This window comes from Bombus bifarius, unplaced genomic scaffold (genome assembly GCF_011952205.1).
Source record: "Bombus bifarius isolate JDL3187 unplaced genomic scaffold, Bbif_JDL3187 scf7180000007964, whole genome shotgun sequence".
In the NCBI taxonomy this organism is placed as follows: Eukaryota; Metazoa; Arthropoda; class Insecta; order Hymenoptera; family Apidae; genus Bombus; species Bombus bifarius.
In genome coordinates, this window is record NW_022884351.1 from 192,684 (window position 1) to 210,977 (window position 18,294).

The window sequence follows — 18,294 nt, forward strand, 5'->3', positions numbered from 1 at the left end:
GGTCTTCTTCCATTATCATTTAGATAGTACTGTCGCGCAGACGATAATCTCGATGAATCAAAAGGGGTAACGTAATTAATAATTAACGATTTGATTCGATAAATAGTTATAGTGATGACAATCGTAATCGTAATTGTGATTATCCTTGTCAGTCTGATTGTAACGAGGAAAGAATGCTGTAATTAAGGTAAGAAGCCAAGAAGAGGAGAAAAAAGAAGAAAAGAGAAAAAAAAAGCAGAAAACAATCATAACGATAGCGTTCCACGATTACGCGACGAAAGAGTAAATGAGAGATAAAAGCAATAGAGAAATTGTAAAAACTAGAAGAGAAAACGAGGGAAGGGAAGGTGTCGAATGTCAACGAGAACAAGAAGGGACGATAACGCGAGGAAAGAGGAAAGAGGAAAGAGGAAAGAGGGTGATTATGATTATGATGAAAATCATGATCACGAGAGGGAAAAAAAAGTTCTATCGTCTTTCGTAACGTTTTAAAGAAAGATCCTTCCTGATGTGTACGAACAATAAAACTTTCACCGTTTCCTACTATCACTTTCTTTCGTCATGCCTTCCCGTTAAATTTACAAATTTTTCTTTCCCATTATCGAAATGATCAGGCAGTCTCCGCGAAAGATATCGATGTATTCGAATATTCGATTAAGATATTTATTTCTCTTTTTGTGAATTTTCTTCGTTACTCGCTGATGTACGACGTGGCGAAGAAAGAAAGAAAGAAAGAAAGAAAGAAAGAAAGAAAGAAAGAATACCGTAAAAAAAGTACGAGAATCGTACGATTACGTCGAAAACCATGCCTTTATGATTTTCACTCGATGTAAATCTTCTTCGTTGAATATTTCGATTTTTCAGCATGGTTATTGAGATACGACCGAGTAACGATGATAACGATGAAAGTAATTCTTTCTACATCCGAATCCCTGCAAACTTACAAGCAACATTTTACAATGAGAATGTACTCGACTTACGCTGTTTATAACAATAATCTCTCCGATCCTTACTCGACAACCTTTTTGCAATGGATGAATAATAGTAGAATACTCATTTTCTTTACCGTGTCTCTATTTTTTCAGATACGAAATAAAATATACATGTTGAACATAAGACGTTGAAGTGATATCCTCCATGATTTTTGTTCTTTTTACGCGCATCTTATCTTCCTATTTACCAACGCACCATGATATCGCTGTTTACGATTAGTGCAAGAACAAACTTAATTACGCCATACATTTATCTTTTCATTTCTATAATTAATTTATTTATTTTCTTGTGAAATATTCTTCCATTCCATAATCGATTTATATCTGGTTGAGGGAAATTTTCATCGATTACAATGGTCCGATTTCTAACGTTTCGATCGTAACGTATCAACAATGTAAGCTGATGATAACCCACCGCATGAATAACAGGCTGAGTTTCGTTAAAACCATAGTTGTGCCGAAGTCCAGTCTCTCGATCACTTTCGACACGCTCGCTCGGTATCCATCGATCCCGTATTTCATAATAAATTTAAAATATTTAGAAATTGTCGACTTACCGAATTTATCTGACTCGATTAAATTGGGTAAAGCCGGAGTTATTCGACTCGCTTGGACGCCTATCGTTTCGACAAAAATTAACCGAAACAAAGGTCAAATATTAAAAACTAACCAGTGGTTCGTAATTCATAATGGATTTTTCGACGTTTCTAACGAATGTCACGAGAAGGCGAAAGTCTAGTATCCTTCGTGAATTAGGTAAGAACTCTTGATTTTTTCCTATCTTATTTCTTATTAATATCGTTTTTATCATCGCTGTTATAATAACATTGTCTGCGATATCTGATATTTTATTAGACAATTCGTAAAACTCTGTCTATCCTGTATCTCTTGGAAACGATAATTTATAAAGATAATTCATATGTAAATAACATCTTTGCATGGCACAGCGATGAGATTTATAGAAGCGAAAGATGCGATAAGTCTAGCTAATGGAATGCCGAATACAAAGACATTTCCTTTCGTGGATATCTCCGTAACGTACAAGGGTGGAACAAAAGTAAAACTCGTCGGAGAAGAGTTGTCCTGGTCTCTTCAATATGGTCCTTCCCAAGGGTAATTTAGAAAATAAGAAACGACGATAAAATATACTTTACTCTATCAACGGCTACTTGATGCATTTTCACACTCGATTCTCTCGAAAACGAAAAAATGTTCTCCTTTTTTTCCCCCCCACTTGGTTTTGCACCCACAATCGTCATCCGACTATCTGTACCATGATTTCGCAGACACGATAATACAATCTGTACAATAAGAATAATCTTTCGTTCGTACTTTAGGCCCATAACCTATTACAACGATGTCGTTGCACTCTTATTCTCTCTTGCTTACTAATCGTTGTGCATCTAGTGCTCATGCTGTATAGTATGCTGTATAGTATGCGATAATATTATATATATAAATAGTATCGTATACTTCTTCCATCATTTTTCATTCTTTTATTTTTCCATTTAAGATACTTGCCATTGTTAAAAAAAATGCGAGAATTTCAAGAATATTGGCACAAGCCGATATACAAAGACTGGGACGTACTTTTCACGTCTGGATCGATGGACGGGTGTAGCAAAATTTTCGAGATGACTTTAGAAACAGGCGATCCTGTGATGGTTCAAACACCGACTTACGACGGAATTCTAAATGCGGTAAATCTACGCATTCGTTTATTATTTTTTTATTTTTTTTTTTTTTTTTTTTTTTTTATGATTTCGATCTCCCTCTAACTAAGACTAAATACCTCGATATTCTCAAGCTGTTTTAATAGATTTTATTTTATTAAACTCTTCAACGTTATTCGTCTTTTCTTCAGCTCACACCTTTAATGCCAGAATTCATCGAAATTTCACAAGATCGGGATGGTATAATTCCGGTAAATATAAGAAAAATTTGCGAAGAAAGACGAGACAGTGGTAAACCAATGCCAAAAGTGAGTTGCAGAGAAAATTGAAAATCAAGAGATAATTTGACGTAATCGATCGTATATTACTACGTATTACCATATTCGGATATAAAGAAGGATGAACTTGTTTCGTAGGTCCTTTACGCGAATCCTACAGGAGCCAATCCAACGGGAACAGTTTTGACGGAATCGCGAAGAAGGGAAGTTTACGAATTGGCTGATACATACAACTTTTTAATCATCGAGGACGATCCCTATTGTTTTATCCATTTTGTCGATAAGAAACCTACCACCTTCCTCGAATTGGATACCAAAGGACGTGTAATACGTTTGGATTCTTTCAGCAAAATTCTAAGCGCCGGTCTTAGATTAGGCGTTGTTACAGCGCATAAAGAAGTCATTAAAAAATTAACTACACATATGGAAGCAACAAATATTCACGCTTCCTCTTTATCGCAAGTAATTTTTACAATCTTACGTACATTACGAATATTTCATACGGAAATCAAAGTATTTTCCTTCGTCGATGATTATTATTTTTACAGGTTTTGCTGTTCAAATTACTAAACGTATGGGATCTGGAGAAGATACGGCAACATTTTAACGACATTCAGAAATTTTATCACGAAAGACGAGACATTATGCTGTCTTTGATGGAAAAACATCTTACCGGTATATAATAATATCAAATTACAGCAAGGTTTCGTTTTTTAAAAATCGAAAATTTTGAACTTGGTATTTTTTTTCTTTATCTCGAAACAAAAGCATCTTTTATATTTTAGGATTGGCAGAATGGAACGTTCCAAAGGGTGGGATGTTCGTTTGGCTAAAAGTGAATAAAACGAAAGATGTAATGGAATTGGCAAGGATGAAGTGTATTTCCCAAGGGATTTTTCTTATTCCCGGTCATGCGTTTAACTACGACCGCTCGAAACCTGAACAGCATCTCAGACTATGCTACAGTTACGCGACACCGCAAGAAATCGATAAGGTTCTTGTTTTCTTTGATTCCGTTTTGTATTTAATTCACCTAATAATTTATAGTATCGCGTCAATCTTCTTCCAACGTCTGGTATATCTACTTTTCTACTAATTTGTTCATATATTCAAGATCGTTTATATATTTCACATATTCTTATGTGAAAATTATATTACGTCGTTCTTTTCTTTTCAGGCGCTTTCAACGCTAGCTACGTTGATACGCGAGGAGATAAGAAAGTAGAACTGGAAACGGAGATGAAATATATTATTCATGTTTCTTCTCGTCTTTTCTTTTACAGCTATAATTAAGTTCGTACTTCTTTTGTAATTTGTAGAATGTGAATCATTAAGAAAATAAATATTATATATCAAGCTTTTAAATATTTTAATTCATCTTCCCGTGGAAAAAGGACAGATATAATACATTATAGATGGATATATAATTTGCAATTTTTTATTTTTAATTCTTTTAATTTTAATTTGCGATACAATAAGATAAAAAAAAAAAACGAGGCATACATGTATTCTTTTTTATAATTCGCAGCTAAATTCATGTAAGATCTCAATAGAAATCCGCACTAATGTTGTGTGGTTTCCTTAAGGTTCGTACGATATTTCACTTGGAATATTATGTTTTCAGTGACTGGTAGATATCGAATTCGATCTTGAGTTATCGATATGATTTTGAATTCGCAATTTAGAATTTACGCTGGTGGCTGCGATGAGAATGACACGAAAAATATCGCAGGGCTAAACATTAGTAAAATTCGTTTAACTAAATAAGCTAAAGCAACAGCAAGTGTCGAAAACGGTTAGGTTATCTCCATTTACATCGATCAGCTGTGCCAAGTTCGTACCAGAAAGTGAATAATTTGTGATAAATTATTATTTCTCTAAGTATATCTTTGCTCAAATTATTATCAACTTAATGTAACTATCTGTAAAATCAATAATAATTCGTAAAAAATACTGTAGAAAGAATAGTGGTTTAGCGAGTAGGAAGAATGAGCGAGGTTCAGGAACCTGAAACTGACAAAGTGGAACCAAACGTACTGTTAGAAACTCAAGAAATCGGAGAAGACGAAATTAAAAAGTTGAAAGGAGATACTGTAGGAGATACTCTTTATAGCAGCAAATGGATAATCAATATTTTACTTTCAATATCAAAGGTACGTATCATAGTCTTAAGTTGAGTTACATTTGATTCAAGCTCGTATTAATTTCCTATGTTTCATTGTTAAATTTCAATAAGTCATGTTTTAAGAAAGGTATTACCTAAATCTCTGTTATATTAAAGATGTTTATTTTGACGATATAAATAAGCTATATTATGTCTTAATAATTATAATAAACTTTGTAAATTCATTCGTTTTACCAAACAGTCTTAGCTCTTTCAAAGTTACATATTTAAAGTTTCAACTTTCAAAGTTTCAAAATTATTTATGCGTTTAATCTATACAACATACACATATCTACTTAGACATACTTATATATTAACATTTGTTATACGAGCATATTCAAAGTAATTTAAATAAATTGAATATTGCAAAGGTTTTCGAAGATGGCTGGAACGAGAAAGTGGAGTACGACTTATGCACGTTATGGGATATGACTGCAGAGAAAGACATTGTTAACTTTCTTGTAGATAATGATTTTCTTAAAATTGCAGAATTTGCTTTGAATTCATCCGAAGAACCAAGATTTACGGTACGATTTATTTCAAGATTATTTTATCTCTTAGATCTGTATTTTATTTATTCAATAAAAATTTTAGAAAACATTTCCAGAGTTCCATGATTTCTAGACTATAAGAACTTGCAGCCCTTGATTTCTATACACCGTAAACTCCTTTTATATATATCGAATCCTTTATGGTTCTTAATGATTTTCTAATTAAAATAACTGAATCGAAACGCTAATAAATAGAAGCTATTTGCTTATAATGTATCTAAATTTTTTTAAGTCATAAATCGCTCGCAAAGTCGTAAAAATTACTCGCTAATCGAATAGTTGGAATTTCTTAATTTTATTTTCTATTTATCCTTTCCGTATATTAAAATACTTTGAACCTATTTTGTACAAATTTTTAAACCTCCTTTTAAAAATCCATAAATCACAATAGTAAATTTTTTACTAACAAAAAACTATATTTCCTTTCGCATTTTATATTATATGTAAAAGCTTCTTAGTATTCTTATTTTTATAGGAAATAATTTTGGGAATAATTGGCAATATGACTTGCGAACCGTCAGTGCTTGATATATTGGGAGAGAAAGAGGAGCTTCTTGAAACGATTCTTCGCCTCCTTTCTTCCGAAGACGCTGCTACATTAGTACAAATACTTCGTCTTCTACGTTCTGCGCTTTGGAATATTCAAATCAATCCTGAATCAAAATGGAGAGTTAATTTAAGAAATTCAACGTTTTTAAGGGAGGTGGTTCCTTTTATCTTAAAAAGTTCCACAAACGGTAACTACAGTAATACTTACTCTTTGCAACAGTAGTAATAATGAGATTAAAAACAAATAGAAATTTGAATTTGATACCGATCGAAATAAATTATTACAGAGGAACTTTTGATCGCAACGACAAGTTTTTTGCGTTCTTCGGCAGAGATCGATCTTTCATCTGGGAAAACATTATTGGATGAGCTATTCGAATCTTCTAGTTTTCTGCCAGGTGCCAAATTTCATTATATTTTTAACGAAAAATTATCCAATCCATCTGTATGAGATAGAAGGCAAACGAGAAATTTGAAACTTGTAGGAATGTTGGAATCCTTCGAAGAAGTTTTTCCTCAAGACGAAGCACCTTATTCACCTTCGACTTTAAAATATCTTGAAGATTGGTTGGAGTTGTTTTCGATCGTTCGAAAAGGACATCAAATTCATCAAGAGATCTTGCAAGAAGACAATTTAAACAGAACAGTAGAGATTCTACGAAGAATTTTAGCAAGTTTTATCGATCCGTGGAATCTTTATCCTTTGGATGAGACCAAAGCTTCTTGCGTTCATAGATGTGCAGAAATGATTCTCGATTTTCGATGGAAAGGATTTTTAAGGGCAGACTCGACAGTCGATATAGATGCAACAGTTTTAAAAATTATAGTTAGCATCAACACAGGTGAATTATATCGTTATATATGAATGACTTTCTATACTATAGATATTTATAGATATACTATGGTTATTTTTTGCAGCAATGAAAGAAGAAGAAGAAGATTCGAAAGAAACGATGGGAGAATTACTAAAATATCTTGTAGGATATTGGATCGAAGTGTCAAAAATCTCTTCTGCAGATGAAATTATAAAAATTTTGAAAATAAACGAAGACTCTGTTATCGATCATACGATAAATTTATTAAAATCAAAAATTCCTGCAGAAAAGATCATCAGTATAATAAATGGATTACCGAACAAATAAAATGAGGGTTTAGAATAATAGAGAAAAGAAAATGATTAAGTTAACCGACGAAAGCAATTATTGTTACAACCTTTGACAAAGACACGAGGATTGGATTTTTTAATTATTTGATAAAATGAAGAATCTTTTTTCACCTTTGTAAGAAATTGCTTCTACATGTTGTATACAACTCCTATCATATCCTACAAATTGTATTAGATTGGACAAAAATTTTGTATTAATTTTATATATCTTTATATTCTCTTTTTATATTAAAATGTTTTTTACCACTTTTAATCAGAAAACTTTATACTTCCTCAAAGGTGTATAAATAAAAGTTGGCATTGTTCTACAATTTTATTGCAATAAAAATTTGAGTATTTCAAGTAGTACATTAACAATATACAGTTTATAGGTACAAACGGAAGATTAGTTCTTCCTTTTTTATAACTACTCCACTCTCGTTTTAGTCCTTTCTGTTGCTAATTATTTACTTATATTTGTATGTGTTGCGCGTAGTCTTTATTTTATTCCGTTTTTAACGAATGCATACATTTTTATGCATAAGGTTCTTTTAACTGTCTTTTACGTTCTATTATACCTGCATTTGGTGATATTGTTTCGTCCTCGTTTGAAACTTGTAGTTCACTCGTTTATATGCTAACTTGCTTTTTGTTAATTTTCTTTATTTTTAGTCCCACTCTCCGATATACATCGCTCTGGGTGTAGGAGGAATTACACCTCTGGTCGGTACAGGAAACCTTCCATATATATGGTTATACGGTGATTCGTTTCTACCATCTGAATCTGCGAAAAAAGAAAAACGAAAAGTGAGGAATTTGTTAGTTATTTTTTAATATATCGATTAATACGTTGGATTAGATTGTTATTATATATTAAATTTTTCAGAATTTTTCGAAATTTTTCGGAATTTTTCGGAATTTTTCAGAATTTTTGCAAAAGTATGTTACAATACCAAGTCCACTTTCGAAGCTTCGTGCGTGATACATAATTGGCGGTCGATTGCCAGGTAAATGGCCATAAATTTGAGAGGATTGGCTACTAGCGTAACCGGTAGCAGCATATGTTGCTTGATTAGGAGGTCTGGCGTACATTCTTGTCGAGACTTTACTATTTTTCGCCATCTTTACAAAGTTAGGAACACGAGCTCTTAATCCGCAGTAATACGGATCGTCTGTTGAAAAAGGAACATATGTATGATTATTAGTTTCTCAAAAGAGAAGAACTCTTATCATTTTTGTCTAAATATTCATAATAATGGTTTAAATGCGTCGATAATTTGTTAAAGAACCGAAAGTTTACCGTATTTCTTTTTGTCGTCGTTTCTATTTCTCTTGTCCTCGTTCGTTATGACAGGTTTTCTAGCATAGTCATCTTCTATGTCGTCATAATCAGGCTGAAACGAGTGAAATGAATATCATTAAATATCATTGTTTTAAAGTAACATTAAAAGGTAACGGTGGAATGAAAAATTGTGTACATATAATTACTTTAGGTATGTCATGACTATAAATATTCTCCCTTGGCGGTAGTTTCGGTGGCCTTTCGGCTCTTCTTTGTCTACTACTCGTTGATTGAGCGTAGATCTGTTCTCGAGCTTCTCGGTCCTGCTGGAACGCCTCGGAAACTCCAATCGAAGATGAAACTCCTGCTATACTATACGGATCTTCATCGGGAATCGGTATCCTAGGTCGATTTTTAATATCCACGGGCCTTTGTAACGCTAGAACTAATTTATTTGTACGTTATGTACGAGCACAGATTTACGTTAAACGTCGAACGAAACAATCGGTAAAATCGTTGATTCACTACACCTGGTGGTAATTTGGACTTCAACATGTCTAAACCGACAACATTTACAATGAGGACCCAAACGGGACATTGAAGAAGGTCTGGTTCAGTTTTGACGAAAACAATTGCGCTCAGACACTGCATTTCTAATCTTCTTCTGTCCGGATATGCTCTTCGAGTCTCCCGGGAAAGATTCGTTTGAAACTTATTCATATCGAACACCTGGTAACAGATTTAAAAAGAACGACGATAGAACATGGAAAGAAATTTGTTATGTATATAGTATCTGTATAAGCGAAATGAAAGAAAAAGATGGGTTTGAGGAATCGGAGCAAAATATATCGTGGAACGCTTACTTTCCCCGGTTTCTCATGTTCTAACGCTCCTTGAGAATTCCGTGCAATTTCTGCTCCAATTGCGTTGTCTTCCTGACTGGTCGGCTTTATGTAAACGTTATTTTTACACAACCTTTTTATTAATATGTTCCCTTGCTCGTCCATTTTAATCTTTACACCTTGGTTAATGTGTTTCTTCGCCTCTTCCGTTTTCGTATCCCTCATAGGATTTTCGAAACCGCACAATCCTATCCTATGTTTCACAAAGAGCAGAAAACGTAATAATTTGTTGTTTCCTCTACAACTTTCCTTCTATACATTTTTTTTTCTTTTTTTTTTTGTTTTATATACTTTACTACCGAGACTTTTTTATCCGCTTCGTTAACTGTTTAACCGCGTTGAGGATACTTGGAATTTTGTTTAAAAGATGGCATTTAAAGATCGTAATACGGTTCGTTTACCTGAAACCATCGAATCCATCGTTAGATCCATTAATCGTGAGAACAGGTGCCCTGGCGTACGCTTTTGCTACCCTGCGGTTCCTTTCGAAAACGATTACCTTGGCCCAAATTTCGTCGTCGATTTGGTTCCATTTGTCCAGTACTTCTTGGATATGATCCTGAAATAAAACATCAATGTTATACCATCGTTGTATACGTGTTTTTCCTCGATATAACGTCGTATAGAGAGCGAACCAGCAAATTGAATATCTCGTAGAAACTAATTGTAGGAGAGAAAAATTTGTCAAATTAAAATTACTTGTGATAAGGGAAATCATATATAATTTTTATATCGTACACGTGTAATTGTAACAACTTGTTCTTAAACAGTGTCCAACGTTTTATCTCTTACGTCTATAAACAAGAGAACATTTAAGACCGATACAGTGCTCTGCAACGTTACGGGCAATCGAAGTTAGAGGATAATTTTTCTTAACCGGTTCTACTTAACGGGTTGTAACTTAACGTAACTTAATTATTATTATTACTATTAATATTATTGAATATCACTTTTATATTATTAGCAATGGGGTGTATTACTACTTTACCTTGTAAAGTTTATCAAGATTATACCACACGTCCTCCTCGTCTTGATCCTCGTATTGCGCTTCAACGAGGTTGTCCCTCGATCGAGATAGAATCTTCCGCCTCGATACCATTTTTCACCGAAACACTCTCTCAATCTATGCGAAAACATTCGTTTCTTTTTTAAAATTTCGCGTTACGCGCAATTTCACGTATACTTAAAATTGTTATCCTGCTATAATTGCTTCGTATAATTAGCGAGAATTTGGCAAATAGTCTTTATATCGCTATTGAAACTCGTTGCGAATATCGCATTATCCATGTACAAGATCGATGATCGATGAAATCACGGCGAAGATTTAAACTTTGAAAGTTATCGTCGTTACGTAACAAAGACTATCGAGCAATAATTCAATTTTTTAAGAGCAAATATAAACAGCCGATACTTTCACCGTGCAATCTTTCTACGCGATGTAATAAGTACGCTGCCCGCTTTAACTCCTCACCTGATTAAATAAACGTTATTATCTGAATCGCATATTCATCCCGATTATGCATGCCGATCGTTATATAGTTGGAAAATAAAACAGTGATAATCGCTTGTCTCGACTATTCCATATTAATGTTTAAATAATTAACGTTTTTATAGTGTAACAGTTGGTGACTTTTAATTTTTAAACGCGACATGTAAATGTAATTTAGTTTTTTATTATTTTCGATGTTTCGATCGAACGACGTACGACGTATACGTTTAAAAACGTCTATAGTTGCTTGTTCGTCGTTGATTCATTAATTCACTGGATCAAAACGTTTATACATTTTATCTTGAAATTACGTTCTTCCACCGTGTCCCACCCGTTTATACCCGATTTCCGATATTTATTTTAACGTAACTCCATTAACAAACATTCACACGTGTCGAATACCGAAAATAAACCTTTCTCTTTCGGGATAGACGGAAAAAGAAGAAGATGAAGAAGAGGAAGAAAAAGAAGAAGATCGAAGAAGCAACTTACGCTTACACTTTGTCGCGTAACACCGTGTTGCGAAAAATCGTACGTTTCTTTAGTCATTCCGAGTCGTTAACATTTCGAGGAAAGAGAATTTGAATCGCGTTCGCAAAAGCGACGTGTCTTTCACCTTCTCGAAAGGATGAAAAGCGGGGAAGACGAGACGCGCGACGAGCGACTCTGTCCGAGGCGATGTTGAAAAATTGTCTAAACGTATTGCACGCTGGTGAAGGGGGCAGTTGGTACGGGTCTGGCGGCGCTCAGCCTTCGCATTCTTCGGAGAGAAGTGAAAGCCAGGAGTTTCAGGGAAATTCTATGCGGAATCGAAACCCTTTTTCCATGGTGCTTCGCTCGGACATAAATCGTTGGAAAGTTTATCGTCTATATATTTTAATCTTCTTTTCCTTCTTCGTCTTCCTCTCCTCTGTTTTTAACGAAAAAGTTGACTTTGTTGCTCTCTTCTTCGTTTGGCCAAAAGTCGAAGAAAGAGATTATTTCGTATTAATCTCGTTTTCCTTTGCAACTGCATTCTCTTCTTTTTTCGTGGCTATCTAAGAGAGCCACGTTTCACGACGATCTTTCGTTTTCCCCGTCTTCCTTAAAGTCGTCGTTATACCCTGTCGGGCATCGCAAAGATATTTCGGACAGCTACACTTTGTCGTACGCGATGAAATCTCCGTCGATTCTCTATGTAGATTAACGCGACTTCTCGCCATAACGTTGCCATATTTGGCTGTACCTACTAGCACGTAGGCCTATATAGCAGAAAATTATATGGTAATATTTGATGGTAGAAAAATTGTCCTGTGTTCTTTCCACTTTCACGTTCCTTTCGGTTAATTCGAACACCGAGCCAAGGAATATTCGTATCGAAAGTTGTTCCTCTGGTAAAGATCGTAGGTCGCTAGCGTCCAAATACGTTTTACGTGATTTATTCGAGAATCGATGTTGCGCGTATTCAAATTATTCGAGTCTAATTTTGAAGAGCTTTTGAAGAAACCAATTTCTATTTTTAATGGCAATGGAGAACGTAATCCTTGGAGATTCTTTATTCTTTATATTTAATTGTTATCGATAAATAAAAGGTAAGGATGTAACGTAAAGGAGTATCGTACTAGTAACGAAAGAATGGTGCACTGAAATTGCTATCGGTAGCTGCGATACGATAATTATTCACAGCGAAACATCGATTATACTATGCTTGTTCTTTTCTGTAGTAGTAGGGTAGGAGAGGTGTCGCTTAAAGAAATACGGATACAATTTTTCTCTACTTTTCGTTCGTATCATCGATATCGAATATATGGTAGAACAGAGTGTGATATACAAATCGATTAAACGACCTTCTTCCGTTTATTTGTTATTCTACGTCTTTGCGGCAGATGCTCGAAGATTTGGAAAAAGATAAACGAAAATCATGTACCGGTTGAAAGTCAAGGAAACCTACATATGGGATAAAAAAAGAAAAAAAAAATGAACGAAATATTTCCACGTAGCGCATATCCTATTTTCGTGCCACGATATTCAATTACGTGGTTGTCGTACTGGAACGCGGCATATAGAACATGACGAATATATTCGGTAAAAGTATTTCTAAATTCGGATCGTATTTGCGAAGGAGCGTAACGCTTGACCGGGGCCGTGCGGCGACTATGCAGCCGCAACATCTTTAGATCGTTGCGTGTCGAGAGAAGTTGCGAGAGAAGTTTTGAGCATTTTTAGAATGTATCGGCCGGTGTCGGTTTTTCCACGCTGCTTAAAGGAACGAATGTGCGCCGTGCCGTAAGGCGTGCACGAATCGAATACGAAATGCGTGTTCCTTAACACGTTTCGCGGACGTACCTAAGTACGTGCGCATATAAACGTTATACGTGTGTGCCATGTACGTACCTATGATATACGTATGTACATACGAAAGTATCTGCGAATATACATATATATACGCTTAAGTAGGTATCACGTACAGTACACCGGTTCATAAGCTTTCGGACACGTAGTACATTTAAAACAACCCTTAACTATAGAGTACTCGTTATAATTTACCAGAGAATTGTTTCAAATTGTTCGGGTAGCTTGACGTAGCTTCGGATAACTTCGAACAGCTTCAGATAGCTTCAGATAGCTTCAGATAGCTTCAGATAGCTTCAGATAGCTTCAGATAGCTTCAGATAGCTTCAGAAGGGAATACGAATGTCGATTTGGTGGATAAAATTCGTCGATAACGTAGATCGATTAAATCATCCGAAAACTATACTGTAAACACGAGAGTACTGTAGTAATAACGAGAATACGGACGTCTGTAGCTAAAGGATACGAATAAATGAACCTAAATCGAAGATTTTATTATAGACGTATTTTAGTAGATATTATATACGTATATACGTATGTATTAGGTATGTACGCGTCGCGACATCGCCTATTAATATAGGCGTTGAAATCTCCTTCTACCTATACCTACCTATCGTATCTATCGTATAAAATTCGCATACGTATGAAAATTACGCTTTTCCTCTCTTTTCTATTCCTTTTTCCATTTAAAACAGACAAGTAGGCGTTTCTTTGGTTGCTTGACATTTTCATTTCTTCCAGTTTAATCGCTTCCTCTTCTAATAATATTACGATATCGTTATAATTTCTTACTAATCGTTCGGTTTTATCGCAGTTAACAGTACCGCGTGAAATAAACGAATAATCAAGTCAATAATAATCAATAATCAATTATATATGTTTATAAAGCAAAGAATTTCGAAAATAGATTTGGGGAATCCTTGATACAGACATTGACTCTGCATGCCAATCGCATTTCTGTACTAATAATTACTCGAGTATGTAATTAACTGAATAAAATAGATGATCGGATAAGTGACTGAGAAATCCTCGTGATTATAAGTACAGCTATTAATAACGAGTGTAGATACTGTGTGTGTGTGTGTGTGTGTGTGTGTGTGTGTGTGTGTGTGTGCGTGCGTGCGTGTGTGCGCGCGCGCGCGTGTGTGTGTGTGTGTATATACACACGTACGAAGCAATACTTCTTTCTCTATAGTTATTATTACGAATTCATTGATTCGTTAAAATTTTAAATACAGCAACACTGATTGTTAAATATGTTCGCGATAAACACCGGCAGATTTTCGGTTCTATGTATAAAGATTAATTTTTATCGTGTTTGCTTACTTTGCATACTTCTAAAGACCGAACGATATTTTCAGATGTATAAAAATATTAGAATACAAAAGTAACATATCGTCGCGTACTTACGATATCGATTAATATACATTTCGAGTGTCGTTATTTGAAAAACAATAAAATATTACAAAATTCTACGCCATTTTATTAGAAATGTCAGAACCATTTAAAGAGAATTAGTAACAAAGAAGCGTTATTAATAAGCGACGTAATATTTAAATGAGAAATATTTGAAAAATCTGTTTCAATGGTAATAGATTATCGTGTAATCTTTAATCTTTATTATGAAAATATCTCTCCAATGGCAAGGGACTTTCACTTTTGTTAATGGTCGAATAATCGAATAGTCTAAAATCTCCGGGTAATGGAGAATCTTACTAAAGCAATGTTCGGTATATATTATTTTCATCTAAAAGATTTATAATTTAATATATAATGGCTATCGTTCTAATTCTATAATCTTTCTCGTTATATCTTCCTTTTTCTATTCGATTATTTCAATCTCGTAAGATATTAACGTAACATCGATAGAAACATTTCATACTTAGAATCACAGTGCTCGATTACGTATATTCGATTAAACGAATCTTTTTAATTTTAACAAAATAAAAAAACAGATTTTCTTTTTGAAAAAAAATCTTCCAACTATAAAGACGTTCGCACATGTCAACTAATAAATCCCATATGTTATATACCTTCGTACAGTTCACGAGTATCTAAAAAATGTATAGTATCTTTTACGCGAATCGTTCGACTTCCCAATTATTAATCTTAATTTTGAGCTCTAAGACGATGAAAGATTGTGACACGTGTAATTTCAACTTTGCCAATTAATTTAAAAAACAACGCAAAATCATTTGCACGAGCAGCATTTAAATTACTCGAACGATGATATATAACAATGGACATTAGTATCTAAAATCTAGTTGCTACGAAACCGAAGATATCTGTTAAGGCTATTTAAAAACATATCTTTTCATTTTGTTAATCTGCATACCTTTCTTTGGTAACAAAACTTTTCCAAATGCCTTTCAATATGGTTCGTAAACGTCAAAGGCACTCGCGTCTTCTCCATTACCCATAATTCACTTCCTGAAACCGCGGGATTCACGCTCGCAGTCTGTTTATCTCACTTCGATAAAATGAAAGAAACGGACAAGAAATATTTTAACGTAAATGGTATCTTTAGATCGATTAAAAACCCGAGAAAATTTATCCAAGTTTTTTAATATGGCGCAGCTTTGAAAGAGCTTTGCCCACTGAAGAGTGAGAACCTATCCGCCATCTTGGTGAACGCATGCGCTGTCCTCGAGACAAGTCGAGGACGAAGGCCACGCATGCGCGGTATTAGTCTCTTCATGGACCCCTCTTCGTGCTACATGGGCCTGAATTGGGACAGTAGAAGCGATGGCTTCGAGTGACCTCGAATGCGAACAATAGATCGCAATATCCACTTATCTTATTTTACTTTATATCCATATACTACTCTCCGAGTACATTTATATCTTTTATACATTTTAAATTAATTATATTTACCTTGAAGTAAAAATAACTGAATATTCATTTACATTTATCGTTAAATGTTACTAAATCAAGTTTTTTAACTACTATTTCTGTTACTACTCTAAGCTAGGCTGCAAAATACTAACGAAACATCGATACTACGTTAATATATATATATATATACATATATATATACACTAATGTATATCCGTGTTCTATTTAAATTATCTTAATTTTTTTCTAATAATATCTTAACGCACGAGTAAAATGAAACTCCATACGTTTATTGTATACAGTGACATAATAAACAGATAACGTAACGCACACCTCTTTGTATGCCAACGGACTAGTGTCCCATTACTTATTATAAATGATATTACACCTTATGTTTTTGATGATTATGTCACGATGTGATACTGTTTTTCATTTTCATCCAACTAACTATATATTAAACGTTAAACTGAATATATTCGGTTGGCAACTAAGTGATCGCGGATTTTATCCGATACCACCTAATGACAAAAACCGCGATCACTTAGTTGTCAACCCAATACATAAACGGGAATAGAGATTTTGCAGTGGATTGTATTTAGTAAAACACGAGCAATGTGTATTTAAATTTTTATTTTGTTAAGAGATACGTAGAAATAATTAAGCAACAAGAGCGCTAGCAGTTGAGCTCTCGTACTTCCAGTTTGCTGGAAGCGTTCCCTTTGATTTATAATATCTAGCAAGCCGATGGATTCGAGACTCCACGAGAATCAATCTAAACTTGCTATCTTTATCCTTGCGATTTCTTTCCAAATGTTTTCTGATAGCAACTGCTTTTTTTATTAAATAGTACAGATCCTCCGGTAAGTCTGGAGCAAGCCCCAGACTTTTGACGATCCTGAGAATCTTGTTTCCAGTGCGAAAACGCACCTGTGCCACTCCATGAGAATCTCTAAGAATCACACCTACAAGATTCGATTATTTGTTTAGTCGTTACTCCGACATGTACAAATATTGTATTCTTGAACAAATGAAAAAATTTAATAAATTTAACTTTTAGCTGTTGGTAAGTACCTATAATAGCATGACAAAATGCCATTACCATCTCAAAAGTCACCGTTTTTACTATCGCAAATTATTGATAAGAAACAACGATCGAAACGTCGAGTCTTAATCAATTTGCTTAAAATACGCTAAATTTGTACAAATGTCGATAAATGAGATATAAGAGAAATAAAGGCGTAATTTGTATTATGACAAATATAATATATTAATGTGCAGATGTAAATTTTAGAATATTCGATAAACCAACTGTATCAAATAAAATAAAACATTACCAATTTGAGACGGAGTATGCCCCTTTTTAGCTAGTTTGTAAATTAAGTCTTTACAATCCTCTGGTGTAAGTTTTAACCATGTTGGAACGCTCCGTCTATAGGGCAACGCTGACTGGGATATACCCTTTCTGTAATATTATTAATTTTTGTTATTGAAATACCTTTTAATAAAAATTATCTGTTAGCAAATCAACTATATCTAAGCAGAGATAATATCAGTCAAGAAAAATACTATTAAATAATTCCTTTAAAAGATATTCAAGTATTTAAAGGGGACAATTTGAGGTTATGTATACAAAAGGACAGAGGATATGAAAAGCTTGTACACAGAAAGCAACATCTTCTCAATTCCAAATTTTAAACTATCATAAACATGATTAACATATAACAAAACGGATAAACTGTCTCAAAAGAATGTGATTATTACTACTTTAAATAAGGATCACATGGCCGTTAAGAAGACACTGCTGTGTCAATTATTTATGCTAGAACTTTATAAAATTGTATTATAGTAGCAGAAAACATTAAAAGGTATTCAAGAAAAGATAACTTTTATATATAGCTATTGAATGTAATAATAAATTACACTGCAATTTAATTAACTTTACCCTGGTGCGTGCATACGACCCATCTTTGCGTACTTTTCGTCTACAAAAGACAGTAACGCTCTTGTAACTCAGTCGGGTGGTAGAGTTACAAAACAATTTAAAATTTGCCCGGGAAAATTAATATTGTAAAAGTTATTATGCAAAGATAATCGGAGAGCATTG

General features: G+C 34.0%; 4 protein-coding genes across 5 annotated transcripts; 2 read left to right on the plus strand and 2 right to left on the minus strand.

The window, feature by feature from the left end:
* The first annotated feature begins 1,455 nt into the window (after positions 1-1,455).
* Positions 1,456-4,295, plus strand: LOC117210812 (kynurenine/alpha-aminoadipate aminotransferase, mitochondrial-like). Its single transcript, XM_033454590.1, has 8 exons — positions 1,456-1,748; positions 1,940-2,105; positions 2,506-2,692; positions 2,857-2,973; positions 3,082-3,405; positions 3,492-3,618; positions 3,729-3,937; positions 4,121-4,295. Exons 1-8 carry the CDS (start codon positions 1,682-1,684, stop codon positions 4,166-4,168), a joined length of 1,245 nt encoding a protein of 414 aa, XP_033310481.1. The 5' UTR covers positions 1,456-1,681; the 3' UTR covers positions 4,169-4,295.
* Positions 4,296-4,522: 227 nt separating this feature from the next.
* LOC117209748 (protein saal1) lies at positions 4,523-7,717 on the plus strand. Of its 2 annotated transcripts, none has more exons than XM_033452497.1 (7): positions 4,523-4,776; positions 4,903-5,096; positions 5,479-5,634; positions 6,134-6,395; positions 6,495-6,605; positions 6,693-7,049; positions 7,126-7,717. In XM_033452497.1, exons 2-7 carry the CDS (start codon positions 4,932-4,934, stop codon positions 7,347-7,349), a joined length of 1,275 nt encoding a protein of 424 aa, XP_033308388.1. In that variant the 5' UTR covers positions 4,523-4,776; positions 4,903-4,931; the 3' UTR covers positions 7,350-7,717. The 2 variants fall into 2 exon arrangements, with proteins under 2 accessions (XP_033308388.1, XP_033309250.1); XM_033453359.1 differs by having other exon boundaries at positions 4,523-4,738.
* Positions 7,672-16,008, minus strand: LOC117206343. Its single transcript, XM_033446011.1, has 9 exons — positions 15,691-16,008; positions 10,524-10,658; positions 9,937-10,094; positions 9,497-9,728; positions 9,164-9,362; positions 8,840-9,078; positions 8,652-8,745; positions 8,305-8,523; positions 7,672-8,135 (listed from the first exon to the last, which is right to left on the minus strand). The coding sequence occupies exons 2-9, from the start codon at positions 10,632-10,634 to the stop codon at positions 8,020-8,022; spliced, it is 1,368 nt and encodes a 455-aa protein (XP_033301902.1). The 5' UTR covers positions 10,635-10,658; positions 15,691-16,008; the 3' UTR covers positions 7,672-8,019.
* Positions 16,009-16,803: 795 nt separating this feature from the next.
* LOC117211473 (40S ribosomal protein S13) lies at positions 16,804-18,216 on the minus strand. The gene is made up of 3 exons (XM_033455828.1): positions 18,133-18,216; positions 17,525-17,652; positions 16,804-17,152 (listed from the first exon to the last, which is right to left on the minus strand). The coding sequence occupies exons 1-3, from the start codon at positions 18,153-18,155 to the stop codon at positions 16,848-16,850; spliced, it is 456 nt and encodes a 151-aa protein (XP_033311719.1). The 5' UTR covers positions 18,156-18,216; the 3' UTR covers positions 16,804-16,847.
* Between the last annotated feature and the right edge of the window lie 78 nt (positions 18,217-18,294).